This window comes from Schistosoma haematobium, chromosome 2 (assembly GCF_000699445.3).
Source record: "Schistosoma haematobium chromosome 2, whole genome shotgun sequence".
NCBI classification, from domain to species: Eukaryota; Metazoa; Platyhelminthes; class Trematoda; order Strigeidida; family Schistosomatidae; genus Schistosoma; species Schistosoma haematobium.
This window is the reverse complement of record NC_067197.1, coordinates 25,160,114-25,183,874: the sequence shown is the minus strand read 5'-3', so window position 1 is coordinate 25,183,874 and position 23,761 is coordinate 25,160,114. Positions and strand designations below refer to the sequence as shown.

Genomic DNA, 23,761 nt, shown 5'->3' with positions numbered 1-23,761 from the left:
TAAACAAATTTTAAAAAGTGACCAATGTTTTTTTGAATAATCCAGTTTATTGTAAATGTTGACAGTAATACAGTCATCTTAATTTAAGCGTTTCAATCGAACATCAAAACAATATAATTTGAATTCAAGAATCGATTAAGTTAGATTGTTGTTCACTGTTAAACAAATCACTTCATCTGAATATGATGTTCAAATAAGCTAATGGCATTTTTTTGTTGTTAGGGATTTCATAAATCTTATTAAAAAACTACTTTGAGAGGTTAACATTTTTTCAATAAGATAATTCTTTTCACAGGCATCTATTTGGTACTTAACTTCTTTAATATGATATTCATTAATTGAACTGTATAATTGATATCATAAAATTTAAATAATTGTAAAACAAAATCGTGGATTGTTTAAACTTAGATATTAACACCATTGGATGTCGGCTCAGTGATTTAAAGTCTAAGCGTTTGCACGGAAGACTGATAGGTCCTAAGCTCGAATCTTGCGAGGCGGGATCGTGGATGCGCACTGCTGAAGAGATCCATACTAGGATGAAATGGCCGTCTAGTACTCCCAGGTTTTCCATGGTAGTCTAACTTTAATTGACTCATGAATTCAACTATTAAGAACCTAGTTTTTTTATGTAAAAATATGAGAATGCTTAGAACTCATTATGCTTTATTCGAATAAACAATCTTATTTCAGAATCAAACTTTATATAACATTATCAATATTATCAAAGTCTTGATCACATTCAACAGTTAATTTGACTAAGATACTTTTCTTTGATTTAAATTTCACTATAGATTGAAACAAGCAGTTCATCTTACGAATTATGAATTGTTTTAAGTACTAAACATACCATTGTCATTATTCAAAGATTATTTGATAAGAAAAGAAGATAGTAGGACAATATAACGTTATAATGAATAAGAGATTAATAAATAATTCATATGGCACACTATTTATGACAGGATGTTTAGTTGTTTTTCTTCAAACGTTTAACTTCTAGATTATATTCTATGTTACTTTGACTGCCTTTAAACACTAAGCTTTTTATTCGTGAAACACTCTGTTATCATATAAATGTTGAATAGAAAATAGTATTCATCTTTACGACTAATATATGGTAAAACACAAATATTTAATTTAACTTTTAACTGTTAACAAATATGTTCATTTGAAATTTCACTTTCAAATGAAACAACCGTATAATAGGGATTTGGCATGTTTCTAAGCATATCTGAATGTTTATGAAATGTCATTTTCATTGAGATTATAGTAGAATTTACATGCAGATACAAAAAAGTCTTACTCTTTTTGTTCTAATCCTTGATTTATGAAATAATGACCAGTTATTTAAACTATAATATGAAGCATTTAAATAAAGATTTTAAAATATTCTATGTTTTTGAACGAACGATTATTCTCAAAGTATGACACTCATAAAACATATGAAGTGAACAGAACACAAGTGTGGACAATTGAATGTGTTCGATACAAAATTACAGGACTTGTTATTGTTCGATCCTCTTGTCTCTCTGCTGCCAGACATTCTATTCACGAATAACATCATCTACTACTTATGTCAATATAAGTAGCACACACCACACATATTGTTTTGATTTCCATCTCATATTTCAATTGCTTTCAATTCATCAAAGACTTAACAATTGATTATTGGTTTATTAACAACTCTACTCTATTTTATGTCAATTTAACATTTTTTTGCTGTCAGAATTTTAAATATTCATTAGATCTTCTACTGATTGTTAAGACTAAAACAGATCATACTATTCTTTTAACTGTTCGGAAAAATATTATTTTATATACCAGGATCCTGTTATGGAAGGTTGTAGATTTAATATGATTCTCTTTTTGGTTTGCCATATAATGAATACAATTTTGACAATTAGACAATCTACAATAATTCTACGTGGTCTATCGACAACTTTTTATAGTAACTATCCCACAACCGATTTCGATTAAGCCCTTTTATTAACTTACTTAACAGACCATGTTATTAGAACAGTAACAATTCACATATTTCTTTGCACTATTATGAATACTAGATCACATGACAGCCTCTAGCTAAAATGTTGATTGTTTAAATATCACTCGATGATCCATCCCCCTCCACATGTTTATATGTACTCAAATCCTATTTTTAGTTCTTGCTTTGTCTTGCTGTGCTCTTATGCAATTTGACTATAAATTTACTTATGGAATTGTCCGTATATACTTATTCGCCTCTCTGCTTCAAGTATGCTCGATGTGCTTGTAGCTTTATGATCTGCGCTATCAGCTAATAAACTGTACTTGCCACTTTTATTCGCCTTCTGATTTCAAACACCATTGAAAATTTATATTATGACGGTTATCGAAGTGATCAATTAATGAAGCAAAGCCATTACATTCTCAAGCAAGCAAATTTCTCATGAAAGCCTCTCCTTTCAAAATATATCAATGTTGAATTGAATTGAACCAACAAACCATATTTATTCATGTATGAATGATACATTTATGCATAAAACATAAAGTATAAACATACGACTGATTAAAAAATCACTTAAAAGTCAAGGAATTAAGTGAATAGGATTTGTACATTATTTATACCCTACCTAAGAATTAATCATTCTGTAAAACATCAGTTCTATACAACTTATAATCATTAGAATATATATATTCATTCATTCTTGGAAGTCTAATTCATGTTTTTTTATTCAACCATAATCCACAAATATGAAGGAATATGATATTGACTGAAATACAATAAGTAGTAACTACCTAATAGTAATAGTTTTTATTTTCTTCTTGATAAATCAAACTCATTTCATGTTCCCTTTAAACATAAGCAATAGATAGATATTATTACTTCATTTTTGTTTATTAAAGAATAAACACCCCAATATACCCAGTAAAATATAATGCGATGCTTAGTTAAAAGTGAATGTTACAAAAATGAATATTCAGGGGAAAAAAACATTTTCACAAATTAAAAATTGATAAAACGAAATCAATCTGAATGAAACAACCAATCAGAAATAAGAATGTAAAACAAACAAAAAAATTACTTTTCTCAAAATTTATATAAAAGTAAATGATCAATACTATGAAAATCAAGGGAACTATAGAGACGAAATAAGGAAAAGGGATACAAAGTAATGCATATATCAAATGAATAATTTTGTTTTCCTAATTAATATTACAATAAACATTAAACGAATTATTGATCAAAAAGAAATTGACTTTGTCTAAGTATTTATATCCCTTGATTTGTTGTTATTATACAAGACAATAGGCTAATACAATTGAAAACCGCAATATAACTGAAAATCATTGTCGTCTCAGTTATGTAGTAAGTTGTATTCTTGAAGGGATTCAATATATTGATCAGCTCATAGTTTAGCAATAACAATTTCTAATGTTTTATCACTCATGTTTTGGTTATGTATATATAGATATTTGCTTAATTTGAAAGTATTATTAGTTAAACACACAGTGCTATAAGCTGGAGTTCTATTGAAAATCAAGGAGAACTAAACAGATATTATGACCATTTATAATTTAATTCAAGGGCATTAAGTTTGCTTCCCTGTGTGATGAAGTTTAGTCACTTCTGAGAACAAAGTGAAAACAATTGACTAACCTCTTTTGCTTCTCAGTGGTTTCTCAGTAGATAATCTCAACGAATACCACATTATTGATTATACACGGAGTTTAAACAAGTAAATTTATTGAAATTTATGGATGACTACAAATATTCTTACAGAGAATCAATACGCTCTTCAACATATCTAACTTGATTTGATTTCAACTCTGATTAAAAATAATAACTGAAGATTCAGAATTTTAGCGTAAAAAACAATTCCTTATCTGATCTTTACAAGACATTGGGATAAAACGTATGGAGAATAAAGATTAATTAGCCCCTAGTTATAAGTCAGGTTTTTTAGTCTGATTGACTGAATACGTCATGGGTTTACTAAATCCTCGAAAATTAGTAACTTGTTAGCGATTTACACATTACACACTATGTATTCACCAATTTTATTAGAAGAAATAGACTATCTATTAACATAAAACTATATCCTTCGATTTTTGGAATAGATTTCAGAGTTCTAGACATTGACTGATGGTTGTAATGAAAAGGTATAAGTCTATAAAATCTAAATCTAAAAGAATGAATACTCAAAAGTTATTTGGGTTGTATAATCACCATTTACAGGTAGTAGATGTATCATTTAATAGCTAATACCCTTGAAAATAATATTATCAGTGAATATATTTGAACAAAATATAACATGTTAATGTTATGTCACTTAGGTTATATTTGACGATATGTGATGTACTTTTATTTTGTGTACGTGAATGACAGTGTGTATATAAGATATACAACATAAATGACAAATTCCATTTGTATGTAAAATTATAATATGGATTTGTTTGAAATATATTCTAAACTTATTTGAATGTACCGTTCAACCTTTTAAAATATAAAGCCTTTTTCCATTTCACACAATATTATCTAACACTCCATAGATAACTTTAAACACTTTCAAATGTATACTATTCTGGATACCACTTTGAATAAATTAGAAATCTACATAATCATTGGTATTATCGATAACAACAGTATTTACAACTATTACAGACTAGTTTAAAAAGTTTGCTAGAGGTATAGGCGTAAATTAACATTTTTACTCATTGATTTGTCAGTCAATTGCTTTAAAATACTGCAAACACTCAAAAGCAGAAAGAGAGGAAATAATTGAAGTACAGGTTATTCAGCTTCACGTAATTCGTACACTGTCTAGGAAATGAACCTCAAATGTTGTAGTATCACAGTCTTATACTTATTTTGTATTCAAAAGATGATAAGCGATCAAACTAATGATATGGTTTACCCATTTAAGACAAAGAGTTTTAGGAATATTCGGTCTATAGATCGGTGGGTTAATGATTAAATTGCAGGTTCAAACTCTGCCTCACTTACTCGGCTTGGGCATACGAATAACATCACTAGCTTCTGCACTTCGAGCGTAGCTTATACATAAGTACCTAATGTCTGAATTCGTCTTAAGAAATTTTCATTCAGATTTACATTATATTTGAAATGTAATTCAATTACGTATGAATTAGGATAAAAAATTATACTTAATATATAATCGTATATTACAATGAAAATTATACTGGATTTTCTTCCATTTACCGCAACAGCTAATATATCATATTTATTGTATTTAGCAAGCCGTTATCGTTTATTGTTTCTTTAATCTTTTGAAGCAGCCCAATTCCACGCAGTTACAGATTAAACATCATGATCTAGAATCACTGAATAATTGAATGACGTTGCAAAGCAGTATATCAAAATAAGCTATATTTATTGATCAATTTCTGACTGCTTTTTCAAGAAACTGTTTTTTGCTTACCTAATTGTTATTCTGTTAGAGTAAATTCAATTAGTGGTATAAACTATGTTTAGGTTAAAATCCTTAATCGTTGAGTTCATAAATCAGTTAAAGCTAAACCAGCAATGCTTCCAGGTTTTCCATGGTGGTCTAGCTTTAATGGACTCGTGAACTCAACTATTAAGTTACTACAATCTCCACAAAAATGATCTTTTAATAATAAAATTCTTTAATCCATCATCTTAAATATTTTTGATTTAGATTCTTGACAATAGGAATTAACCTATTCTTTCCATATAACCTGAGAAATCTTTTAAGTATTTAAAGATATTTTTTGAGGTAAAATATTCAACATATATTCTTCAAAATTATTGAAACGAAACGTCACTAAAAAGTGTTCAATTCGGATAAAGAATGTATAGCTTCGGTTAAGCCCATATAACTTATACTAGCTTCGGTACGGGTCAGTTTATTCATTCATCTTGAGTCATATTTCGACCTTGTTAACTATTCACCTATCAATCTTACCTATCGTTATGTGAGCGTATGTGTGTCCTTGTTATCCTATTCATCGCATGCCTGTAACTTATTTTTGTTTGACTATAAATATCGATTAACGCTTGATTAAATGGAGATGGCTCATATGCCATTTTCCACTGCGCGTCATTTCGTTTCGCTCTCTTCGTTTCATTCCTCTGATTGTCTGCTCAAATCAATGAGTGTACAAAATATACGCATTCAAAAATCCATCTTCATATTTGGCTTATTTAATTCCGTTATTCACCAAGTCGAGTCAAGTCGATAATTTTACATATGTATATTTCAATAAGAATCAAACGTATGATGTAACTGGAGTCAGATACTGGGTCACTAAAATTGAACACATCTAATACATAAAAAATAAACAAAACATAATTTTTTTAAAAAAAGCTGAAATCAGAACCCTTGTCCCACATTACTGAAAAGTGAAATGATTGCTTAGTAAATGAATTTTGATCACCTTGTATCTAAGTCAGATTTTTAAATATCAGCAATTTTATTATCACTATGAGTAAACTACTTCACGTGAATATAACTTCACATTACATAACAGAATATTGAAAATTTTAGAAGTTCCATAGCATTTTTAATTTACAAAACTTTACAGCAAAATATCATTTGATATAAAAATGACAGTCTGAATACTGATCATGAAGGAAATTCCATTACATATTTCGAGAAACTTGGTCTTCTTTTCATCCCCTCAGGTACTTAATGGCTAATATGTACAGTTTACCTTATTTGTATTTATTTAAGCAAACACTAACACGATCATCACCAACATAAGTTTAGACGTGGTGGATTTGAAAAATGATTGTTGTACATTCTTTTTACTACCTAATGAACAAGAAATCAAACATAACAGTAACAATAGTCACTCAAAACAAAGCGCTGCTACAAATAAATAATCATTCACTATTATTGGTTAGAACAAACGGCTAAGCTGCTTATTAATCAATTTTCTCTTCTAACTTCCTTTTATAATTTTTTTTCTCATATTGTTTGACTTAACTACAAAAGACTCAATGTAATCTATAGGTTAGAAATATCAATAAGTAACTAAAGCCTAGTTTACCATAAATAGCCTAAAGTAATTGACACAGAAATACACAAAACAAAATAAATGTTATATCCTTAAATAATAAGACAAATAGCGGCGAAATAACAATTCGTTGTCAGGTACAACCTGTTTAATAGCATTCAATTGTCAGAGTGGGTTTGTGGAAATTTTAAAAATTTCACAGATTGAAATCATGAATGAATTGAAGCTAGGCCACTATGAAAAAGCTGGAAGCACTGAACAACCGTTTCGTCCTAGTATGGGACTCCTCAGCAGTGCGCATCCACGATTCCGCACCCCGCGAGATTCGATTGCCTCAATATTGTTCTTTTAAAATGATTTGGTTGAGATATTCAAGAAAAATTAAAACAACCAAACATGGAATAGTTCAATATTGACTTTTTTGACAGTTATTAGAAATGATACTTCTGTGAAGTTATTGAATTTCATGAAGTCTATAAAATATTTACTAGTTTTAGGTCAAGGTCTATGTGTCAGTTACTATTAACCATGTATAAAATAACCAAACATTCATATTCATAAATATGAAAAGTAAAGATCGAGTATTTGAATAAAATTTCTGTGATATAATTTGTTTCTATAGTTTCAATGATATCAAATATCTAACAAAAAATATAACAGTATAAACCAAATGTTTATTATATTTATAGCCAAAGAAAAATTATTGATATAACATTAAATGAAATTGAATATTAAACTTCACAGGTTGAAATCATGAGTCAGTTGAAGCTAGACCACCATTGAAAACCTGGAAGCACTGGATGGCCGTTTCGTCCTAGTATGGGACTCCCCAGCAGTGCGCATCCACGAACCCGCTCCCTGCGGGATTCGAACCCAGGACCTACTGGCTTCGCGCGCGAGCACTTAACCATTAGACCACTGAGCGGGCCGGCATCCAACGGTGTTAATGTCTAACTTCAACCAATCCACGAAGTTGCGCCATCGAACACCAATGTCTTCAGTGAGCTGATATCTCACAACAGACCTGGTTGAACTCCACTGGTGACGGCTTCTCACTAGAACTCCAGAAGGTTCTCCTGAAGTCAGTCACTAGTGAGCAGGTTTTCAGGTTTTCAATGGTGGTCTAGCTTCAACTGACTCATGATTTCAACCTGTGAAATTTAATAAAAATCTCCACAAAACTCATTCTGAATATTAAACATAATTATCATAATTGAGTAAATGAACTTGTTACTTTCACTTCAGTGAAATGAAAATAATGATCTGGTCATTCAGGTATCCGTCAGTCAGTAACAACGTAGAACTTCGTACGTACTTACATCAGTTCGAGTTGACATACCACATTATCACAGCGATGCAGTTGTCGACTAAAATTCCGTAGTGGTAGAGGTAGTAAGAGTATAAGCAGTAATCGGAAACATTAGTATTTGAAAATGTTATTCAAGGAGTATAATACAGTGAAATATATTTGGAAAGAAAATAATGGACATGAAGAATTCAGAAGATTAGAATTTGGGAGAACACATCCAGGTGTACAAACGACTCAATGTCCAACTATTATTCCGAAAAATATATTACTAATATTATGATTAGTAGTAGTATTATTATTACCGGCTTTATTCAATATTATATTTATGGTACAATAATGAATTCTCAGAATAAAGTATTTCAACAAGTTTCCTTTTCTTATTTCTTGATTGATCGGGATGATAAATATTGATTGATTGACAGTTAGATATTAGTAGTTCAAAACTCAACATTTGAATAATGTTCATTCTTTTTTTTAATGCATATAACCAGCTTCCACAATGTACATTTTTGGAACTTGCACAGCGTTAGGTCGTAAGCTTTTCATAAACGTGCTTGACTAGGTTACACAACTAATAGATATAATGATGTGTTAAAACTAACAAAAATTGAAATATCTAAATGGAAGGAACAGATAGCCCAGATATTCAAACAGGCCGCCAATTTACTGAGTCGTTTTTATAAGTAAGCTCATTAAAACAGTATTTATCAGTATATGCCATGTTCAAATGACTGACGTTGCCGACAATTTATTGATTATACCTCTCTCGTTACCAGCCTAAATAATAACCATAATCTTAAGAGTTGATTTTTCCTCAATTTTTTCCAATAACTTTTAACCAATGAAGTTATTTACTTCGAAAGTTAGGTAATTATCAACTAATGACATGGTTTAGATGAAAATGAAAACCTAAGGTTAACTGGAATTATTAAAATCACTACTATTAAATGCTCACATTGAATAATTGTGATTTTCTTAGATGAAGACATTTGACATTGCTAGACAGACTTAACTCATGAACTACAATTAAAATCTGTAGAACGTTAAATATAATTAGAGTCTATTTTCAAGTACTTGACAGGCATCATCGGTGAACAAAGAGGATCAGATGCAGACGTAAAGGCGAGGACTGGTAAAGCATAGAGAGCATTCCTACCATTGGAAAACATTTGAAACTCCAAACAGCTATCAACCGATATCAAAGTCATAATTTTCAATACAAACGTCAAGACATTTTTACTGTACAGAGATGAAACTTAGAGAACTACTACAACCATCATCAAGAAGGTACTAGTATTTATTAGTAGTTATCTACGAAAGATACTCAATATCCGTTGACTGAATACCATCAGCAAAAACATACTGTGGGAGAGAACAAACCGACTTTCAGGTGAATGGGGAACTAAGAAAAGACGCTGGAATTGGATAGGACATATATTGAGGAAATCATCAAACTGCATCACGGGGCAAGCCCTGAATTGGAATCCTCGAGGCAAGCGGAAAAGAGAAAGGGCAAAGAACACATTACGTTGGGAAACAGAAGCAGATATGAAAAGGATGAATAACAACTGGAAAGGACAGAGTTGAATAGAGAGTGCTGGTAGGCGGCCTATGCTCCTGCACGAGGAGCAACGGGTGTAACTAAGTCAGTAAGCTATTTTCCAATAAAACATACAGGTTTTTTTAATTACCATCTACATAAAATAAATTTCTTATATAAATTTTCCTCACTAAGTAAAGTTTAGAAAATCTGCTTTAATAATTTTAACAAAGCTTATCTTTTCTACTACTGATATATTTTGAGTAGGATATTTCAACTATATATAAATTCACTTTTTCTTATATACACCAGTAAATTAATTATGTTTACTTTGAAAAATAAACTATCTAATAAACAACTATCATAACTATGAAGCATTAAACATAACAACTAAATCAATTAAGTAAATAAATCAGTATAAATCGTGTAACATGTCCACTAAAAAATATCTGTATGTTATTGATTATTTAACAAGTTTCTAAATGGTGCACCCATTTCAAATAGTTGCTACGTTCATAATAATAATAATCTTAGCATATACATGTTTGTATAAGGGAGATTTATACCTACCTCTTTTCATTTTAAAATTAATAATTTCTTGAAAGTCAAATTAAAATCTAATATGAAACGTCTATACATAATTCTATGAACAGACTGATCAATTGCAGTCTTAAACCTCAACGGGAATATACAAGCCAAACAATACCAAGTGAATAATTCTATGAAATTTTAACATTTCGATATGTTTCTATTATTCAAACAACAAATTATTAATATTTTTCTCATCATTATTTAACATTGAGTAAGCTTAGTAACTAAAATAAAACAAAAATACTATATTCGTTGTTAAACAGTTAGTGACAATTAATAATTATTTTGTTGATGAGCATTATTGAATAATTTTGTCTATAGGGAATTAAACAAACACCTAGTATTTTTAAATCATCAAAATATGATTCAAGCTTTTCGATACCTATTTTAGTTTGGAAGGTGAAATAACATGACTGGTAGCTATACAAAGTGTTGCTAACCAACTATATCTTGGTTATTGAGAAAATGTTTATGGTTAGCATGTTATATATATATATATATATATATATATATATATATAGGACCCCCATCGATGAATCTAAAATCAATTAGTCTTGAGATAATATTTTTCATTTATTGTAGTTTGTTAATAATTTCTTTTTAAGTTCCCGACCGTTGTTGCTACCTTGACGTGGTGGTCGGGCTTACCTATCGTGATGAAGCAACTGAGCTATACTGGCTGGAACAACCGTTCCTCAAAGTCCTACCATATCAGACAGGTCACTTGAAGAGCGGTAAGACTAAAAGCAACAAACCCAAGGTCCGAAGGCGAAGTCGTACTGCTGACTGTACAGAGGTGTGGCAGCAGTAAGGTGTTTCCTTCAGACAACCAGCATGACAGCGACGCTGCCTTCCCACAAGGAGGGGTGGAGTTAGAAACAGTCGACTTTAAGAATGCACACCTCGCCATAACCCACGGATGTCTGTCTCCGGTGTTAAGGTCTCAACAAGTACGGAGCTAACACAAAGATTACTCATAAAAAGGTCGTGTGTGACCGACCTCAAGCAGTTGTCCATTGGGCACTGTGGTCACGCTCTCAGGTCACTAAGACCACCTCTAGTCCAATTTCCTTTTCAGGTACCTCCAGAAGAACCCTTCCACGGTGTGGGCAACCGGGAAGTGATAACCGCCCTCATACCTCTAACAGCACTCAATACCACTGTATTCTTTATAAGTTTCATTGTCTATTGAAAATATCAAATTTAAAATTTTAATCAATGAACTGGGAATAGTCGAGAACATTTTTAAGAAGTTTAAATACAGTGACCTTGAGCCGAAATTATATATTACCTAATGTTCAAGGTTAAAATGTCATTTATTACCTTATCTTTACTTATAGTTTAAAATAATTATATCCCTTTAATTAATTGATTTTTTGATGTTAATTACTCGGAAGAAAATATGAATGCTGAAAACGTTTTCTACTTAATTCATAAAAAATCTCATCAGTATTGTGAAGCTTATATCCATTTCTCTTTTCTCTTTAAAAGTCAATTAATCACTGTAGAGTAATGTTAAATATTTTACTAAATTTTCTTTTCACAATTCGGGGTCAATTTAAAATTCCTGGTTAAACAACAACAACAAAAATTCAGTGATCTCTTTTAAATGAATTGATGATCAATTTAATTGAGACCACAACAGATTTAGGAAATCTAAACAATGAATAGTCTTGAAAGAACATCAATAAGAATTATCCATTAAGGCTGCGTGACATCTATTTACCTTAAGTTATTAAAAAGGGGCGTAGAACTAATAAAGTATCAATGCATTATACATTGAACAGGGAAGTTAGTTAAGATTAACATTTTATTTCATTAATAAAAACAAAGGTATTGAAAGAACTCAGTAGAATGTACCAGTTAGTCTATAGAAATATCAAGGTTATTAGTAAGATAATTTAGGTTAGAAGGACATTTCAAAATAATTATAAAGTGCTTTTATAACTTACCTAATAATACTGGCAATCTAACGACTGTTTCTAAATTTCATAAGATTATAACTAATGTGTAAGCAGAACACGAATTATCATTCTACTATTTCATTATTGTTCACATTAATGGTTTAGATACAAAGAGTACTTTGACGAACTAGATTGTAGATACTCAGTGATTATTTTAAACTATAGTGTGGTAAATTATTTAACTAACGAAAGGTTAATCTCGATAATGCTATGAGAAGACAAAGTTTGTATCAGAATTATGTGATATATTTGCGCAATATATTTCGATTAATTTGATCACATATATACTTGTTAAGACATTTTTATATGAAAATTAAAAGGTCAACAAGACAGATTAAAGGTAAGCCGTAACAAAGGTTAATTTACTGGAAAATAGTTTACCTTATCGACTGGCCTTAACTAGAAAAGTCCTTGGAAGCCAGAAAGTACTGACTATCTATTTCATTCTAGCCTGAGACTGGTCACCAATACATCTCCATGATAATGCCAAGAATCTAATTTGAAACACAGGACCATAATTAGATTCCGAAATTTCAGAAGTATTAGAGAGAAATCATGAACATTCAGTTCATTCAAATTGGATGTGAAGCAAATATAATTGATGTTGAAGGATAATGTTTGTATTATATGATGAATGAAGTGAAATCAAAAATTTTAACCAATGAGTAAGGGACTTCATGATTTAAATGTAATTGCCTTGCGGCAATGCCTAGAGGTATTTGTCCCAATCCATGATAAGAATGTGGATGCGTATTGTTGCAATATCCTAAACCAACACAAAACAGCTGTTCACTAATATATGTTTCTCAATCATTGTTTAGCTGAAGTATAATACACTAGACATCTATACAAATTTTTTATCCATTTATTCATTTACTTATCAACCATTAACTAGACATAATTAGACTCTCATGTAGTTAACTAATGAATATTTTAAAAATCCGTTCACTATCAAAAGCAATTATGAATAGTTTAACCATATTCACGTCAGTCATTCAAAATAAATCACTTCGCGCAATATGAATTGGATATTCTCAAATCTAGACTGTTTATTTTAAGGACAAGATTACTTGATAAACGAAATTTCAACTTACAATAGTTTACATTAATAAATTTTTAATAAACTAGGATTGGTGTGTATGGTTTCTCATGTATGCTGGCATATTTTGTTCAAGTTTTATTGTAAAAATAGCCTAAAGGGGCGTTCAGAATGTTTTTTTGAGGAATTATATATACTGTATTGAGCTATTTCAATGTTCCTACTTCTTGAAACTAAGTGCTTTACATAGATCAATTTAACATACATTGTATTAAACAAAAGAGCTGAGATATTATGCTTTCAATTATTGAATAAATCAAGTCCAACTGCCATTTTATTTGAATAAAGTAGAAATAACGATCTTAGGAGAATAAGATTAATTCATCTAATTTGCGAATTCTCTTCAACTATTTACAACATGAAAAGCAATAGTATTAATTATTTAAATGATAAAAGTATATACATACTTTATGATGAAGAAATCTTGATCAAAATTGGGTTTAACATATAGATTAAAATTATCTATAGACTATCATGTTTCCTTGAAAAAGCTTGGACCAGGTTGCCAGGCGAAACATTGGATTTTACTTCAAATCCTTTCACTGAGATTTTACAAATAAATTCTTCCTCTTTAATGTCTCACATCAACTTGGCGCCAAAATACTATGAAACTATTCGATAAAATTTAGACGAAAGTTTTTATTCATTATTCTGTAAATTGAAAATTTTAGAAAGTTGTCTCCTTCTAGATTGAACATATAAATATTCTGTGTACTATTCAATGCATAGATATTGGAATAACAGGAAAAAAGTGGTTACGGTATTCATCTTTCAGTATATTTAACAGAAATTGAAGTAAATATGATAGTATGTTTCTAGCAGTGTGATTATTCGTTATTTGTTTGATAACTGATGCCATCTTGACATCTCATATTCATTCAAGACAATTAATGAATAAAGAATGTCGAGGTTATTACGCATTTTTAAAGCAGTTATTATAGAGATAGATTTGAACTAAATTTATGCCTACAAAAAGACTTGTTCATCAATATTGATAAATTTGATTATAAGCGTCTATTACACTGAGTACATAATTATGAGCTGTATCATTTTTTGAAAAGATATAAATCCCAATAGTATGTACTGTTTATAATTCACACTATCCAAACAGTAAATTTATTTATATACAATTAAATACTTTGAATATTACAACTAATTTTCAATGTATATAAACAATACAGTTGTTTACCGAAATTCCAACTTATCATGGAAGTTATCAAGTAAATTATTGGCGAATAAAGAGTAACTTTGTTGGGAAAAAAGACTATATTAAGTTCTGAAAATTTCAGACAACTTTTGTTGAATGATGAATGGATGTCAATGAAATCAATTTTTGGATTATCTAAGCTTAATCATTAATTCGATATTGAAATATTAATTTCTAATGACAGTGAATATTAAAAATACAAGTGGAATAAAATTGGAAATAAAACAGACTGATGTTTGCAAGAAAACCAAGCATAACACTTGATTTATAAAATATAAAAGTAACGTACATATTTATTTTTTGCTACTTTGAGATTGAACTGTTGTTTACATAAATACTCATGTAGTAGAGTTCAATGAGTGTCGGGTGATAGTTATCCACCTCAGAAAATGGATTAACGGTTGTACAAGAACATAGATTAATTGAAGTTAGACGATAACACAGTTGAATGTCGGCTCAGTAATTTGGAGGTTAAGCGTTCACTAGAGACTCAAGGTCCTGAGTTGTGTGCCGCGTGTAGGATCGTGGATAAGTACAGCTAAGGAGTCCCATACCAGGACGAAACGGTCATCCAGTGTTTTCAGGTTTTAAATAGTTAATTACTTACGTACTTACGCCTGTTACTCCCAGTGGAGCATAGGCCGCCGACCAGCATTCTCCAACTCACTCTGTCATGGGCCTTCATTTCTACTTCTGTACAATTGTTGTTTATTCTTTTCATGTTTGTCTCCATTTCTCGGTGTATTGTGTTCGTTGTACTTCTTCTTCTCCTTTGGCCTTGAGGATTTCATGTGAGGGCTTGCCTTGTGACGCAGTTCGGTGCATTCCTCAATGTATGTTCTATCCAGTTCCATCGCTTCTTCCTGACTTCTTCCTTCGCTGGAAGCTGATTTGTTCTCTCCCAAAGTAGGTTGCTGCTAATAGTATCTGGCCTATGAATCCAAAGTATTTTGTGTAGAGAACTGTTAATAAACACCTGTATCTTCTGGATGATGGCTTTCATAGTTCTCCAAATTTCCGTCCCATACAGTAGAACTGTCTTGACATTTGTATTAAAAATCCTGACCTTGACGTTGGTTGACAGTTGTTTTGAGTTCCAGATGTTCTTCAGTTGTAAATATGCTGCTCTTGCTTTGTCGAGCCGCGCCTTCACAGCTTCATCAGATCCACCATGTTCATCAATGATGCTGCCCAAATATTTAAAGGTTTTTATGTCTTCAAAGGCCCTTCGTCAAGTGTGATTGGATTGGTGTACGCTGTGTTGTATCGGAAAATCTTGCTTTTTCCTTTGTGTATGTTGAGACCTACTGCTGCTGAGGCTGCTGCTACACTGTTCGTCTTCTCCTGCATTTGTTGTTACGTTTGGGATAGAAGGGCCAGATCATCTGCGAAGTCTAGATCGTCCAGCTGCATGCTAGCTGTCCACTGTATCTCGTGCTTCTCCCCACACATAAAGAGAAAGGGTGAGAGTAAGCAACCTTGCCTGACACCGGTCTTTACTTAGAACGACTTTGTCAACTGTCCTCCATGCACGATTTTGCAGTTTAATCCATCACAGGAATTTCGTATCTTCTCAGGCATGCCATAGTGTCGAAGAAGCCTTCATAGTGTTGTCCTGTTCACGCTATCAAATGCTTTCTTGTAGTCAATGAAGTTAATGTAAAGTTATGAATTCCATTCAATAGTGGTATAACTTCAATCGACTTGTTAATTCAACTGTAAAATAATTTTATTTAAATTGCATCATCTATTCCCAAAATTCAGTGAAACAAGAGAAAACGTTTTCACCACCTATCTATACTTAGCCAGAAACAGTGTACAAGTTGTAACAAGTAAGCTTGGATAGTTTAAATGAATTTTTTGTTAAAACACAAAATAAAATATAACTCTATCAAATTTATACAAATGAATGACTCAATTTTCCCTTGTTTTTATTCACTCAATGAATGTTAGATAATGGTAATAAACAAGGAGTTTCATTACTATAAAGAATATAACAGTTTCTGATGTAAAAGTACAAGACTTTGACTAAAATATCATGAATAATCCATACACTTTGTTTCAAAACAATGTCGCTACAGCAATTTGAAAACTAATGACTTGTCGTCCAATAATATATCCGCATCAGTATATCAACTAAGGAAAGTTCTCTTACTTACTTGTCAATCACGTACCTTCTACTTTAAATTAAAAGTAACTAATCTCTTTCTTAGTTGTGTTTTCAGAATCCTAATTGATGTGGAATCCTATAAAATATTTAAGAACTGTAACACTGAAGAAAAAGAATTTCTATATAGCTCCTATATTTAATAATAGTAGGCATAAATCCATAGACTCAACCTCGAACAAAAGAATACTCATTCGAATCATAGTCAATAAACTGATCTCCTACTTAAGACTGGGCCATATTGCCTGATCATTAAACAGTAACTAATACCAAACCTTTTATTTTCATGTCTGACGGAACTCCTAACCCTGTTTGTCATTATGATCCTTAATATGTGTGAATATACATAGTAGTATCTCATAATTCATGTCTGTAAATTACAGGAACTGCTTTGATTAGTTAAACCCTGAATATAAATATAAATTCATCAGATCTTAAGTACTTGCTTTTATCATATCTTTCCTATCTATTGTCTTTAAATTCAAGTTCATCTTGTCAATTTAAGCCGTTTTTAAGTTTACTGAATAAACATTTACTTTAATCTATTCATAGATGGTACATTGGTCTATCTAGTGTTAATATATTCCATCACATTTTCATCTGATAAAACATTTGGTTACTTTAGTTGTTTTATTTTTCTAAAAATACACAACTACACAAATATAATCATAATTGTTTTAAGTTAAATATTATTAGAATTGTTGCCTATTCATATGCATATATACATATGTACATAACAGATCAAACAAGCATATAAACTAAAACATCAAGGAAAACGGAAATCTTTAGATTTTTCTACGACCTACTTATCTCCTTCCTTTTTATGGTCTTCCCTATAATCTAATTCATCTATTATTCCATCCTTCACTGTTCATAATAATAAAACTATTACTATCGCTACTACTACAGGGAAGTGTGGCTGCTGGTTGGAAAAGAATTTCGATAACTCGGTAGGTCGACCGAGCTACGAAGGTCAGCACCGGAGAAATTGACATTTTGACGGGAGCGTGTCACAGACTGCAGCAAAGAAGAAAGTGGCATTGAGAGCAGAGCAACCTCAAGAGCGACCGTTTAAAGAGGGGCGAATTTGATGTTTGCTACTTATGTCGTTATAAGTAGTATGTAACACGAATCGGAAATGGAAAACCTGGCAGCAGAATGTTGGGATAATTGAATCGAAGAGAACGGGAACAAAGAGTAACTTTAAGATAAATGATGTAGGATTTGCAAGTGAAGTATTGAACGTATGGTTTCCACGTTTGACGAAAGAACCCTATAATTTTGTATCAAAATACAGTTGGTTGTCCCCACTTGAGTTCTCGTTCACAACACCAATACTATTATTATTACTAATCAGCAGTACTGGGATTAGGGTTTTTTACCATTTATTTCCTTTGGAACCATTTTACATTTAAAATATACACTAAAATACTTATTTTATGGGTACCTATCATGAACTATGCATAATGTAAGTGTGAGTAACAAAAAATGGCTAAATCTGAGATATTTTTTATTAAACGATATATGAGAGTTGTCATATAAATATATAGCAGATAACTTGGTATTCATTCAAAATAGTGGCACCTAATTAGTTGAACACATCTAAACACTTGCATAAATTATGAAATCTATTGTATTAATATTTTCCATTTTATAGGATTACCAGGTACATATTAAACATTGCAATATGTAAACTGATCATATTTTGTAAACCAGAGTTTTAACTAAACTATATGTTTAAACAGTCACCGTAAAAATAGAGTTACTTCATGTTACAAGTATCCATTTAAAAGCGATTCTTTAACCAACTAGTATGATTAGTTTTATAAGCAAAGATGGATAGTGGCTAGCAGTTTAATCCAGGACGCGCGTCTCGTCCTATTTGGGATTCGTCAGATGGATGTGTTCGCATCTCAGAGTTGAAATTCACTCCAGGACTCGTTGGTGTTTGAAACGAACGGTATTGGGTTCGAGTCCTAGAGTGAACATCAATTTTGAGATGCGGATACATCCAGCTGATTAGTCCTAAATAAGACAAAACATGAGTCCTGGATTCCACTGTTAACCACTATCCATCTTTGCTTATAAAGCTTGTAACTTAAGGTAATATCAAGACAATCCGCACAGGATGCACATTAACCAACAAGAGATTGATAGATTGCAATCCTAAACAACAATGGGAAGATACAAGCAAACAACACCTGGTGAATTTAGTATGACTAGTGTTTTTTTCTTTAATTTTCTACGAAACATCTTCAAAAGTATATTTGTTCAATTGAATATTGTAATATACTATTTATTCACTAGAAACGTCTTAGTCTAAAGATGTTAATGATAAATGTTAAACTGTGTATACAATTTTCTACATATACATAATTAAAAAAATCTATTCCAATTTAGTTTAGTTTCAGTAGGCTAATGCTATAGCTTAGTCATAATTCAAGATACATATAGACATGATCATTAAATCACTAGCAATTCGGCATAAAGGTAACATTGAAATAATTAGAAAAATGTTCAATTAACGATTAAATTCATTGTTTAATTAATTGAACAGATATTAAAGTATAACGGTTAAAAAGAATAAACAATTGTAATAGTTCAGTAATAATAATTAAAAGTTCACTTGGTATTATTTGGCTTGTATCTTCCCATTGAGGTTTAAGACTGCAATTGATCAGTCTGTTATTGGCATTGTGAATACTGTGAGTATGCCTCGATATTGCCTTAATTCACAAGCTTTTTGTAAGCAATGATGGATAGTGTCTGGCAGTGGAATCCAGGACACATATGCCGATAGCAGACTGATCAATTGCAGTCTTAAACCTCAATGGGAAGATACAAGCCAAACAATACCAAATGAATTTAAATTCACCCCATTCCACAAGCAAGTGGCTATCAGAACTCAGTAGCTGAGTGGATAATGCAATGGCGTTTGACGCGAATGGTCTTAGGTTCGAGTCCCAGAGTGAACATCAACTCGGAGGTACATCCAGCTGACGAGTCCCAAACAGGACGAAACTCGCGTCCTGGATTCCACTGCTACCTAATAATTAAAAGTGTTCAGTGTATAGTATTGAATTAAAAGTAGAATTATGTTATTTTGTGAATGAACATATGCATGTACTTTAATTGTACACATTCACATTTTTTCATTGAGGATTTTTAATCATTCTACTAATCAAATTATTGTCTTTGTTGTCAATACTTATTTTCTTAATAGCCAATAAGGAAAATAACTTCGTATTGAACTATCTATCATTAATCATTCTCTAAATAAACACTTAGTTGTTAGAGTTTTAAATGTAAAGTTATCATAAACAGTATCATATCTACTTCGTTTCTACTTGATATTATCATTATTTTATTAATTTATTGTTCTATTTCAGTTAAACTTGCTTAGATCTAAATTATATCAGTTAGAAATTCATAGAGAATGAATGTTCATCGTTTAGTATTTGTAAAGAAATCTTTTCAAAACATCTCACAAACACAATTGGTTATTTCAGAGATTTCAAAATGCTTACAACACAAACTAAGTTTTGTTTCATCAGATTTCGTACTTTTTCCAATAACAGACATACGGTATTATACATAGTAACATAAGTAAAATCTAAAATTATCTATTCTGATATCTAGGTGATTTGGAGGTAAAGTGTTCGTGAGCAAGACTAAAGGTTCTTGGTTCGGTTCCTGGATGCGGGATCGTAGATATACACTGCTTGGAAGTCTCACTTTGAGACGCAACGGTCGTTCAGTGCCTCCTAGCTAATATCAGTTCGTAATTTAAACTATGGAAATATAAAACAAGCAACACTGGTCTATAGAAAATGAAATAACATGGATAATATCCATTTTAAGATAAATATGACAGAGAAAAGAGTTTTGCAAACTATTATCTTTAATGTACTCAATATCGTTTTTATTTTTTATTTATTGTTAGTTAACAATAATAAAAACTCATGATTTCAAGTGTAAAAATGCCACGATTTTCACAAATCCTTGGGCTGATAACGATCATCTGCTCACCAGTTACTAGCTTCAATATGTAACAACTGGAGTTCAAGTGAAAATTCATTACTAGTAGAGTTCAGTCCGTATCGGGTGTGAGACAGTTGTCCACTTCAGGCAATGAATGAATGGTTGCACAAGATCATGGTTTGATTGAAGTTAAATATTAATACCTCTGGATGCCGATCTGGTGGTCTAGAGGTTAAGCATTTGTGCGTAAAACCGAAGGTCCTGGGTTCAAGTCCCTCTTGTGGGATCGTGGATACGTACTGCTAAGGAGTTCCTTACTAAGACAAGACGGTCGGCCAGTGCTTTCAGGATTTCAATGGTCGCCTAGCTTAGATCGACTCGTGATTTCAACTGTGATAATACTACAATCTCCACAAATCCCCATAGATATTACTATGAGTTAAATATACCGCATGACCAATAATAATTGTACACGTACTTTGTAAAGATACCTGTCAACTTTTTAAATGGTCACGTAAGAATTGAGTCCTAATCATGATTAAGTAATTCTGAATAAAATCCTCGAATTAGTTGGTTATAATCATACCATTATTACCGTTCTCCTTATATTTTCAACAGTCTCCTTGTGGTTCAAATATATCATTCCCTAAATACTCGGACACTTCTCTCCCTATGTCACATCAAACACAATCGATAACAGGGATAAGTCAAAATAATCAAGAAATTATTCAATTATTACAGTCGATTATTCAAAACGGTAATTCTCAAAATGCAAATTTACATAATTTAAGTTTACTAACTCAACTTCTACAATTACCAATTAAACCGGATGGATCAAACAATGTTTGGAGTTCAGTTATTCAACAATTAACTAAACAATTACATCAGTCCTATCAACAACAACAACAACATAATAATAATAATAATAATAATAATAATAGTAATAATAATAATGAACACATACCTAGTATAAATAGTAGTAGCAATTTCATTCCAGAGAATACAGTCCCAGAAATAAAAACAGAGTCTGTATGGACAGATGATACAAACACACAACAAAATATTAAACTGCCAAGTAACTCAATGTCATATATACAGTCGACTAACAGACCAACGAATACACCTATAGTAAAAATTCAAGATAATACAATGACAGGAAATGTAGAAAATGTAAATCAAAATTCAAAAATGGAAGTTGGAAAATTAAATTCGTATGAAATGGAACCAACACATGAGACTGTTAAAACTAACCATAACCTATGGTCAAATCCTGGTTCATATAATAATGTAAATCAAGCTGTTAATGCCAATATAGGATATTCAAGACAAGTGACTAATGTATCAAGATTATTAAATGTAAGTTTTTTTAAAAAATAAAGATTCATTAGAAGATAGATGATAACAATCGAAAGAGGGATGTTGAATAAAACAATACTTTCATGTGATTCAGATCGACTCGAAAATACAGTCAAAAGACTAAGTTTAAATCCAGTATCCGTTATTGAGATAACTTAGATTCGGTTAGTCATCACTGACGGTAATGTTTTAGTGAGTTTAAAATATTCATGGTACCCAGTAGTATGTGGCGTATAAACTGGATTTCTTTTTAATATCAATTCGGTCTCATATTTATCAGTTAGTAAACCAAGTAAATAATAAAGAATAAACATGGTTGCTGTTAAAAAAAATAGGATAACATCAGTTATAAAAACACCAAAAACTTGTTGGAATGACCAAATTTATTGTCCTATTTTGAGGCCTTTAATGATTATAAATAAAATCATATCTTCAGAGATCAATTTCGATAAGTACAGGTACTTGCTTTCTATTAACTGTAAGTTTCCTCACAGCTTTTCAGATACCATCGTTCTAAGTTAACGAAATAGTGAAGTAAAATGTATGTTAAGTAACACGTTTGTTAAGAATAGTATAGATGGTTTATGGCTAGCAGTGGGATAGAGTTGGTGCGTTTCATCTCATTTGAGACTCTTAAGATGGATGTACACACATTTCAGAGTTGATGCCTACACCTAGTACCTTTTGCCTCAAACACTTAACGCGTTATTCATTAGACTTGACTCCTTGATCACTTATCTTGACACTTTAGTTAGTGAGTAAATATAATCGTATTCAGAGATCAATAAAGCACAAAATATGACAATCTATAATACTTTTAAAACTGTAATAAAACAATCGGCGATAAACATGTTATGAATCTTAGTTCAGGGTAGACAAAAAAACTCAATAGATATTAGTTTTCCTAATAACAATTTGATTAAATGACTTAATCAAAACTTACTAAAGTTAAAGGAAAATATTATAAAATGTTGTGAAATTATGAGTTGAGTATTCAACATTCATTCTGCATGAAGGAAAATGAAATTTTAGCGAACGTTTAGCTCGAAAACATAGGTGGCTGTTAACGTTAGAACTCAGATACGAGTTCCATGTAATAACAAAACATACTACAAACCATGGCTGACTAGAAATTGCTAAAACCTACATACTTTTTATTACCTAGATCAGATTTCTCTCAACTAATGCAACAGAATATTTCTGTCTATGCTACTATGGTTTAGCTAATAAGTTTGCGAATTCTAAACAGTATATTTCAGCAGCAAAAACTCATTAGGAAAGCTGAAGTAGTCTGTATCTTTTAATCTATTCAAGGCATTACGCTTTAACAGTTACAGTGCGTTCTCTAAAACCAAATGAAAATTCAGAGAGACATTCTGTCAACGGATATTAATAAAATCAAGTTAGAATTACAGTCTGTCATTCATAATGAATATTAATAGTTACCAGGGCGACATTTTAGATCATTTATTCAATCTTTATAGCTAAAATCCAGTCAGTAATTAAGCCAAACAGCAAAACAGAAACGATGGTAATATTATATCTAATTTTACTAGTTATATACTA

At 31.2% G+C, this 23,761-nt stretch overlaps 1 protein-coding gene across 2 annotated transcripts in view; it reads left to right on the top strand.

Moving 5' to 3' along the window:
• Nucleotides 1-23,761, top strand: part of MS3_00010795 (uncharacterized protein) — a 66,703-nt gene that overhangs the window by 29,695 nt on the left and 13,247 nt on the right. For both annotated transcript variants that reach the window (XM_051219195.1, XM_051219196.1), the window contains exon 3: nt 21,458-22,195. In XM_051219195.1, coding sequence (XP_051067902.1) covers nt 21,458-22,195 — 738 coding nt within the window. The remainder of the gene's footprint in view (nt 1-21,457; nt 22,196-23,761) is intronic.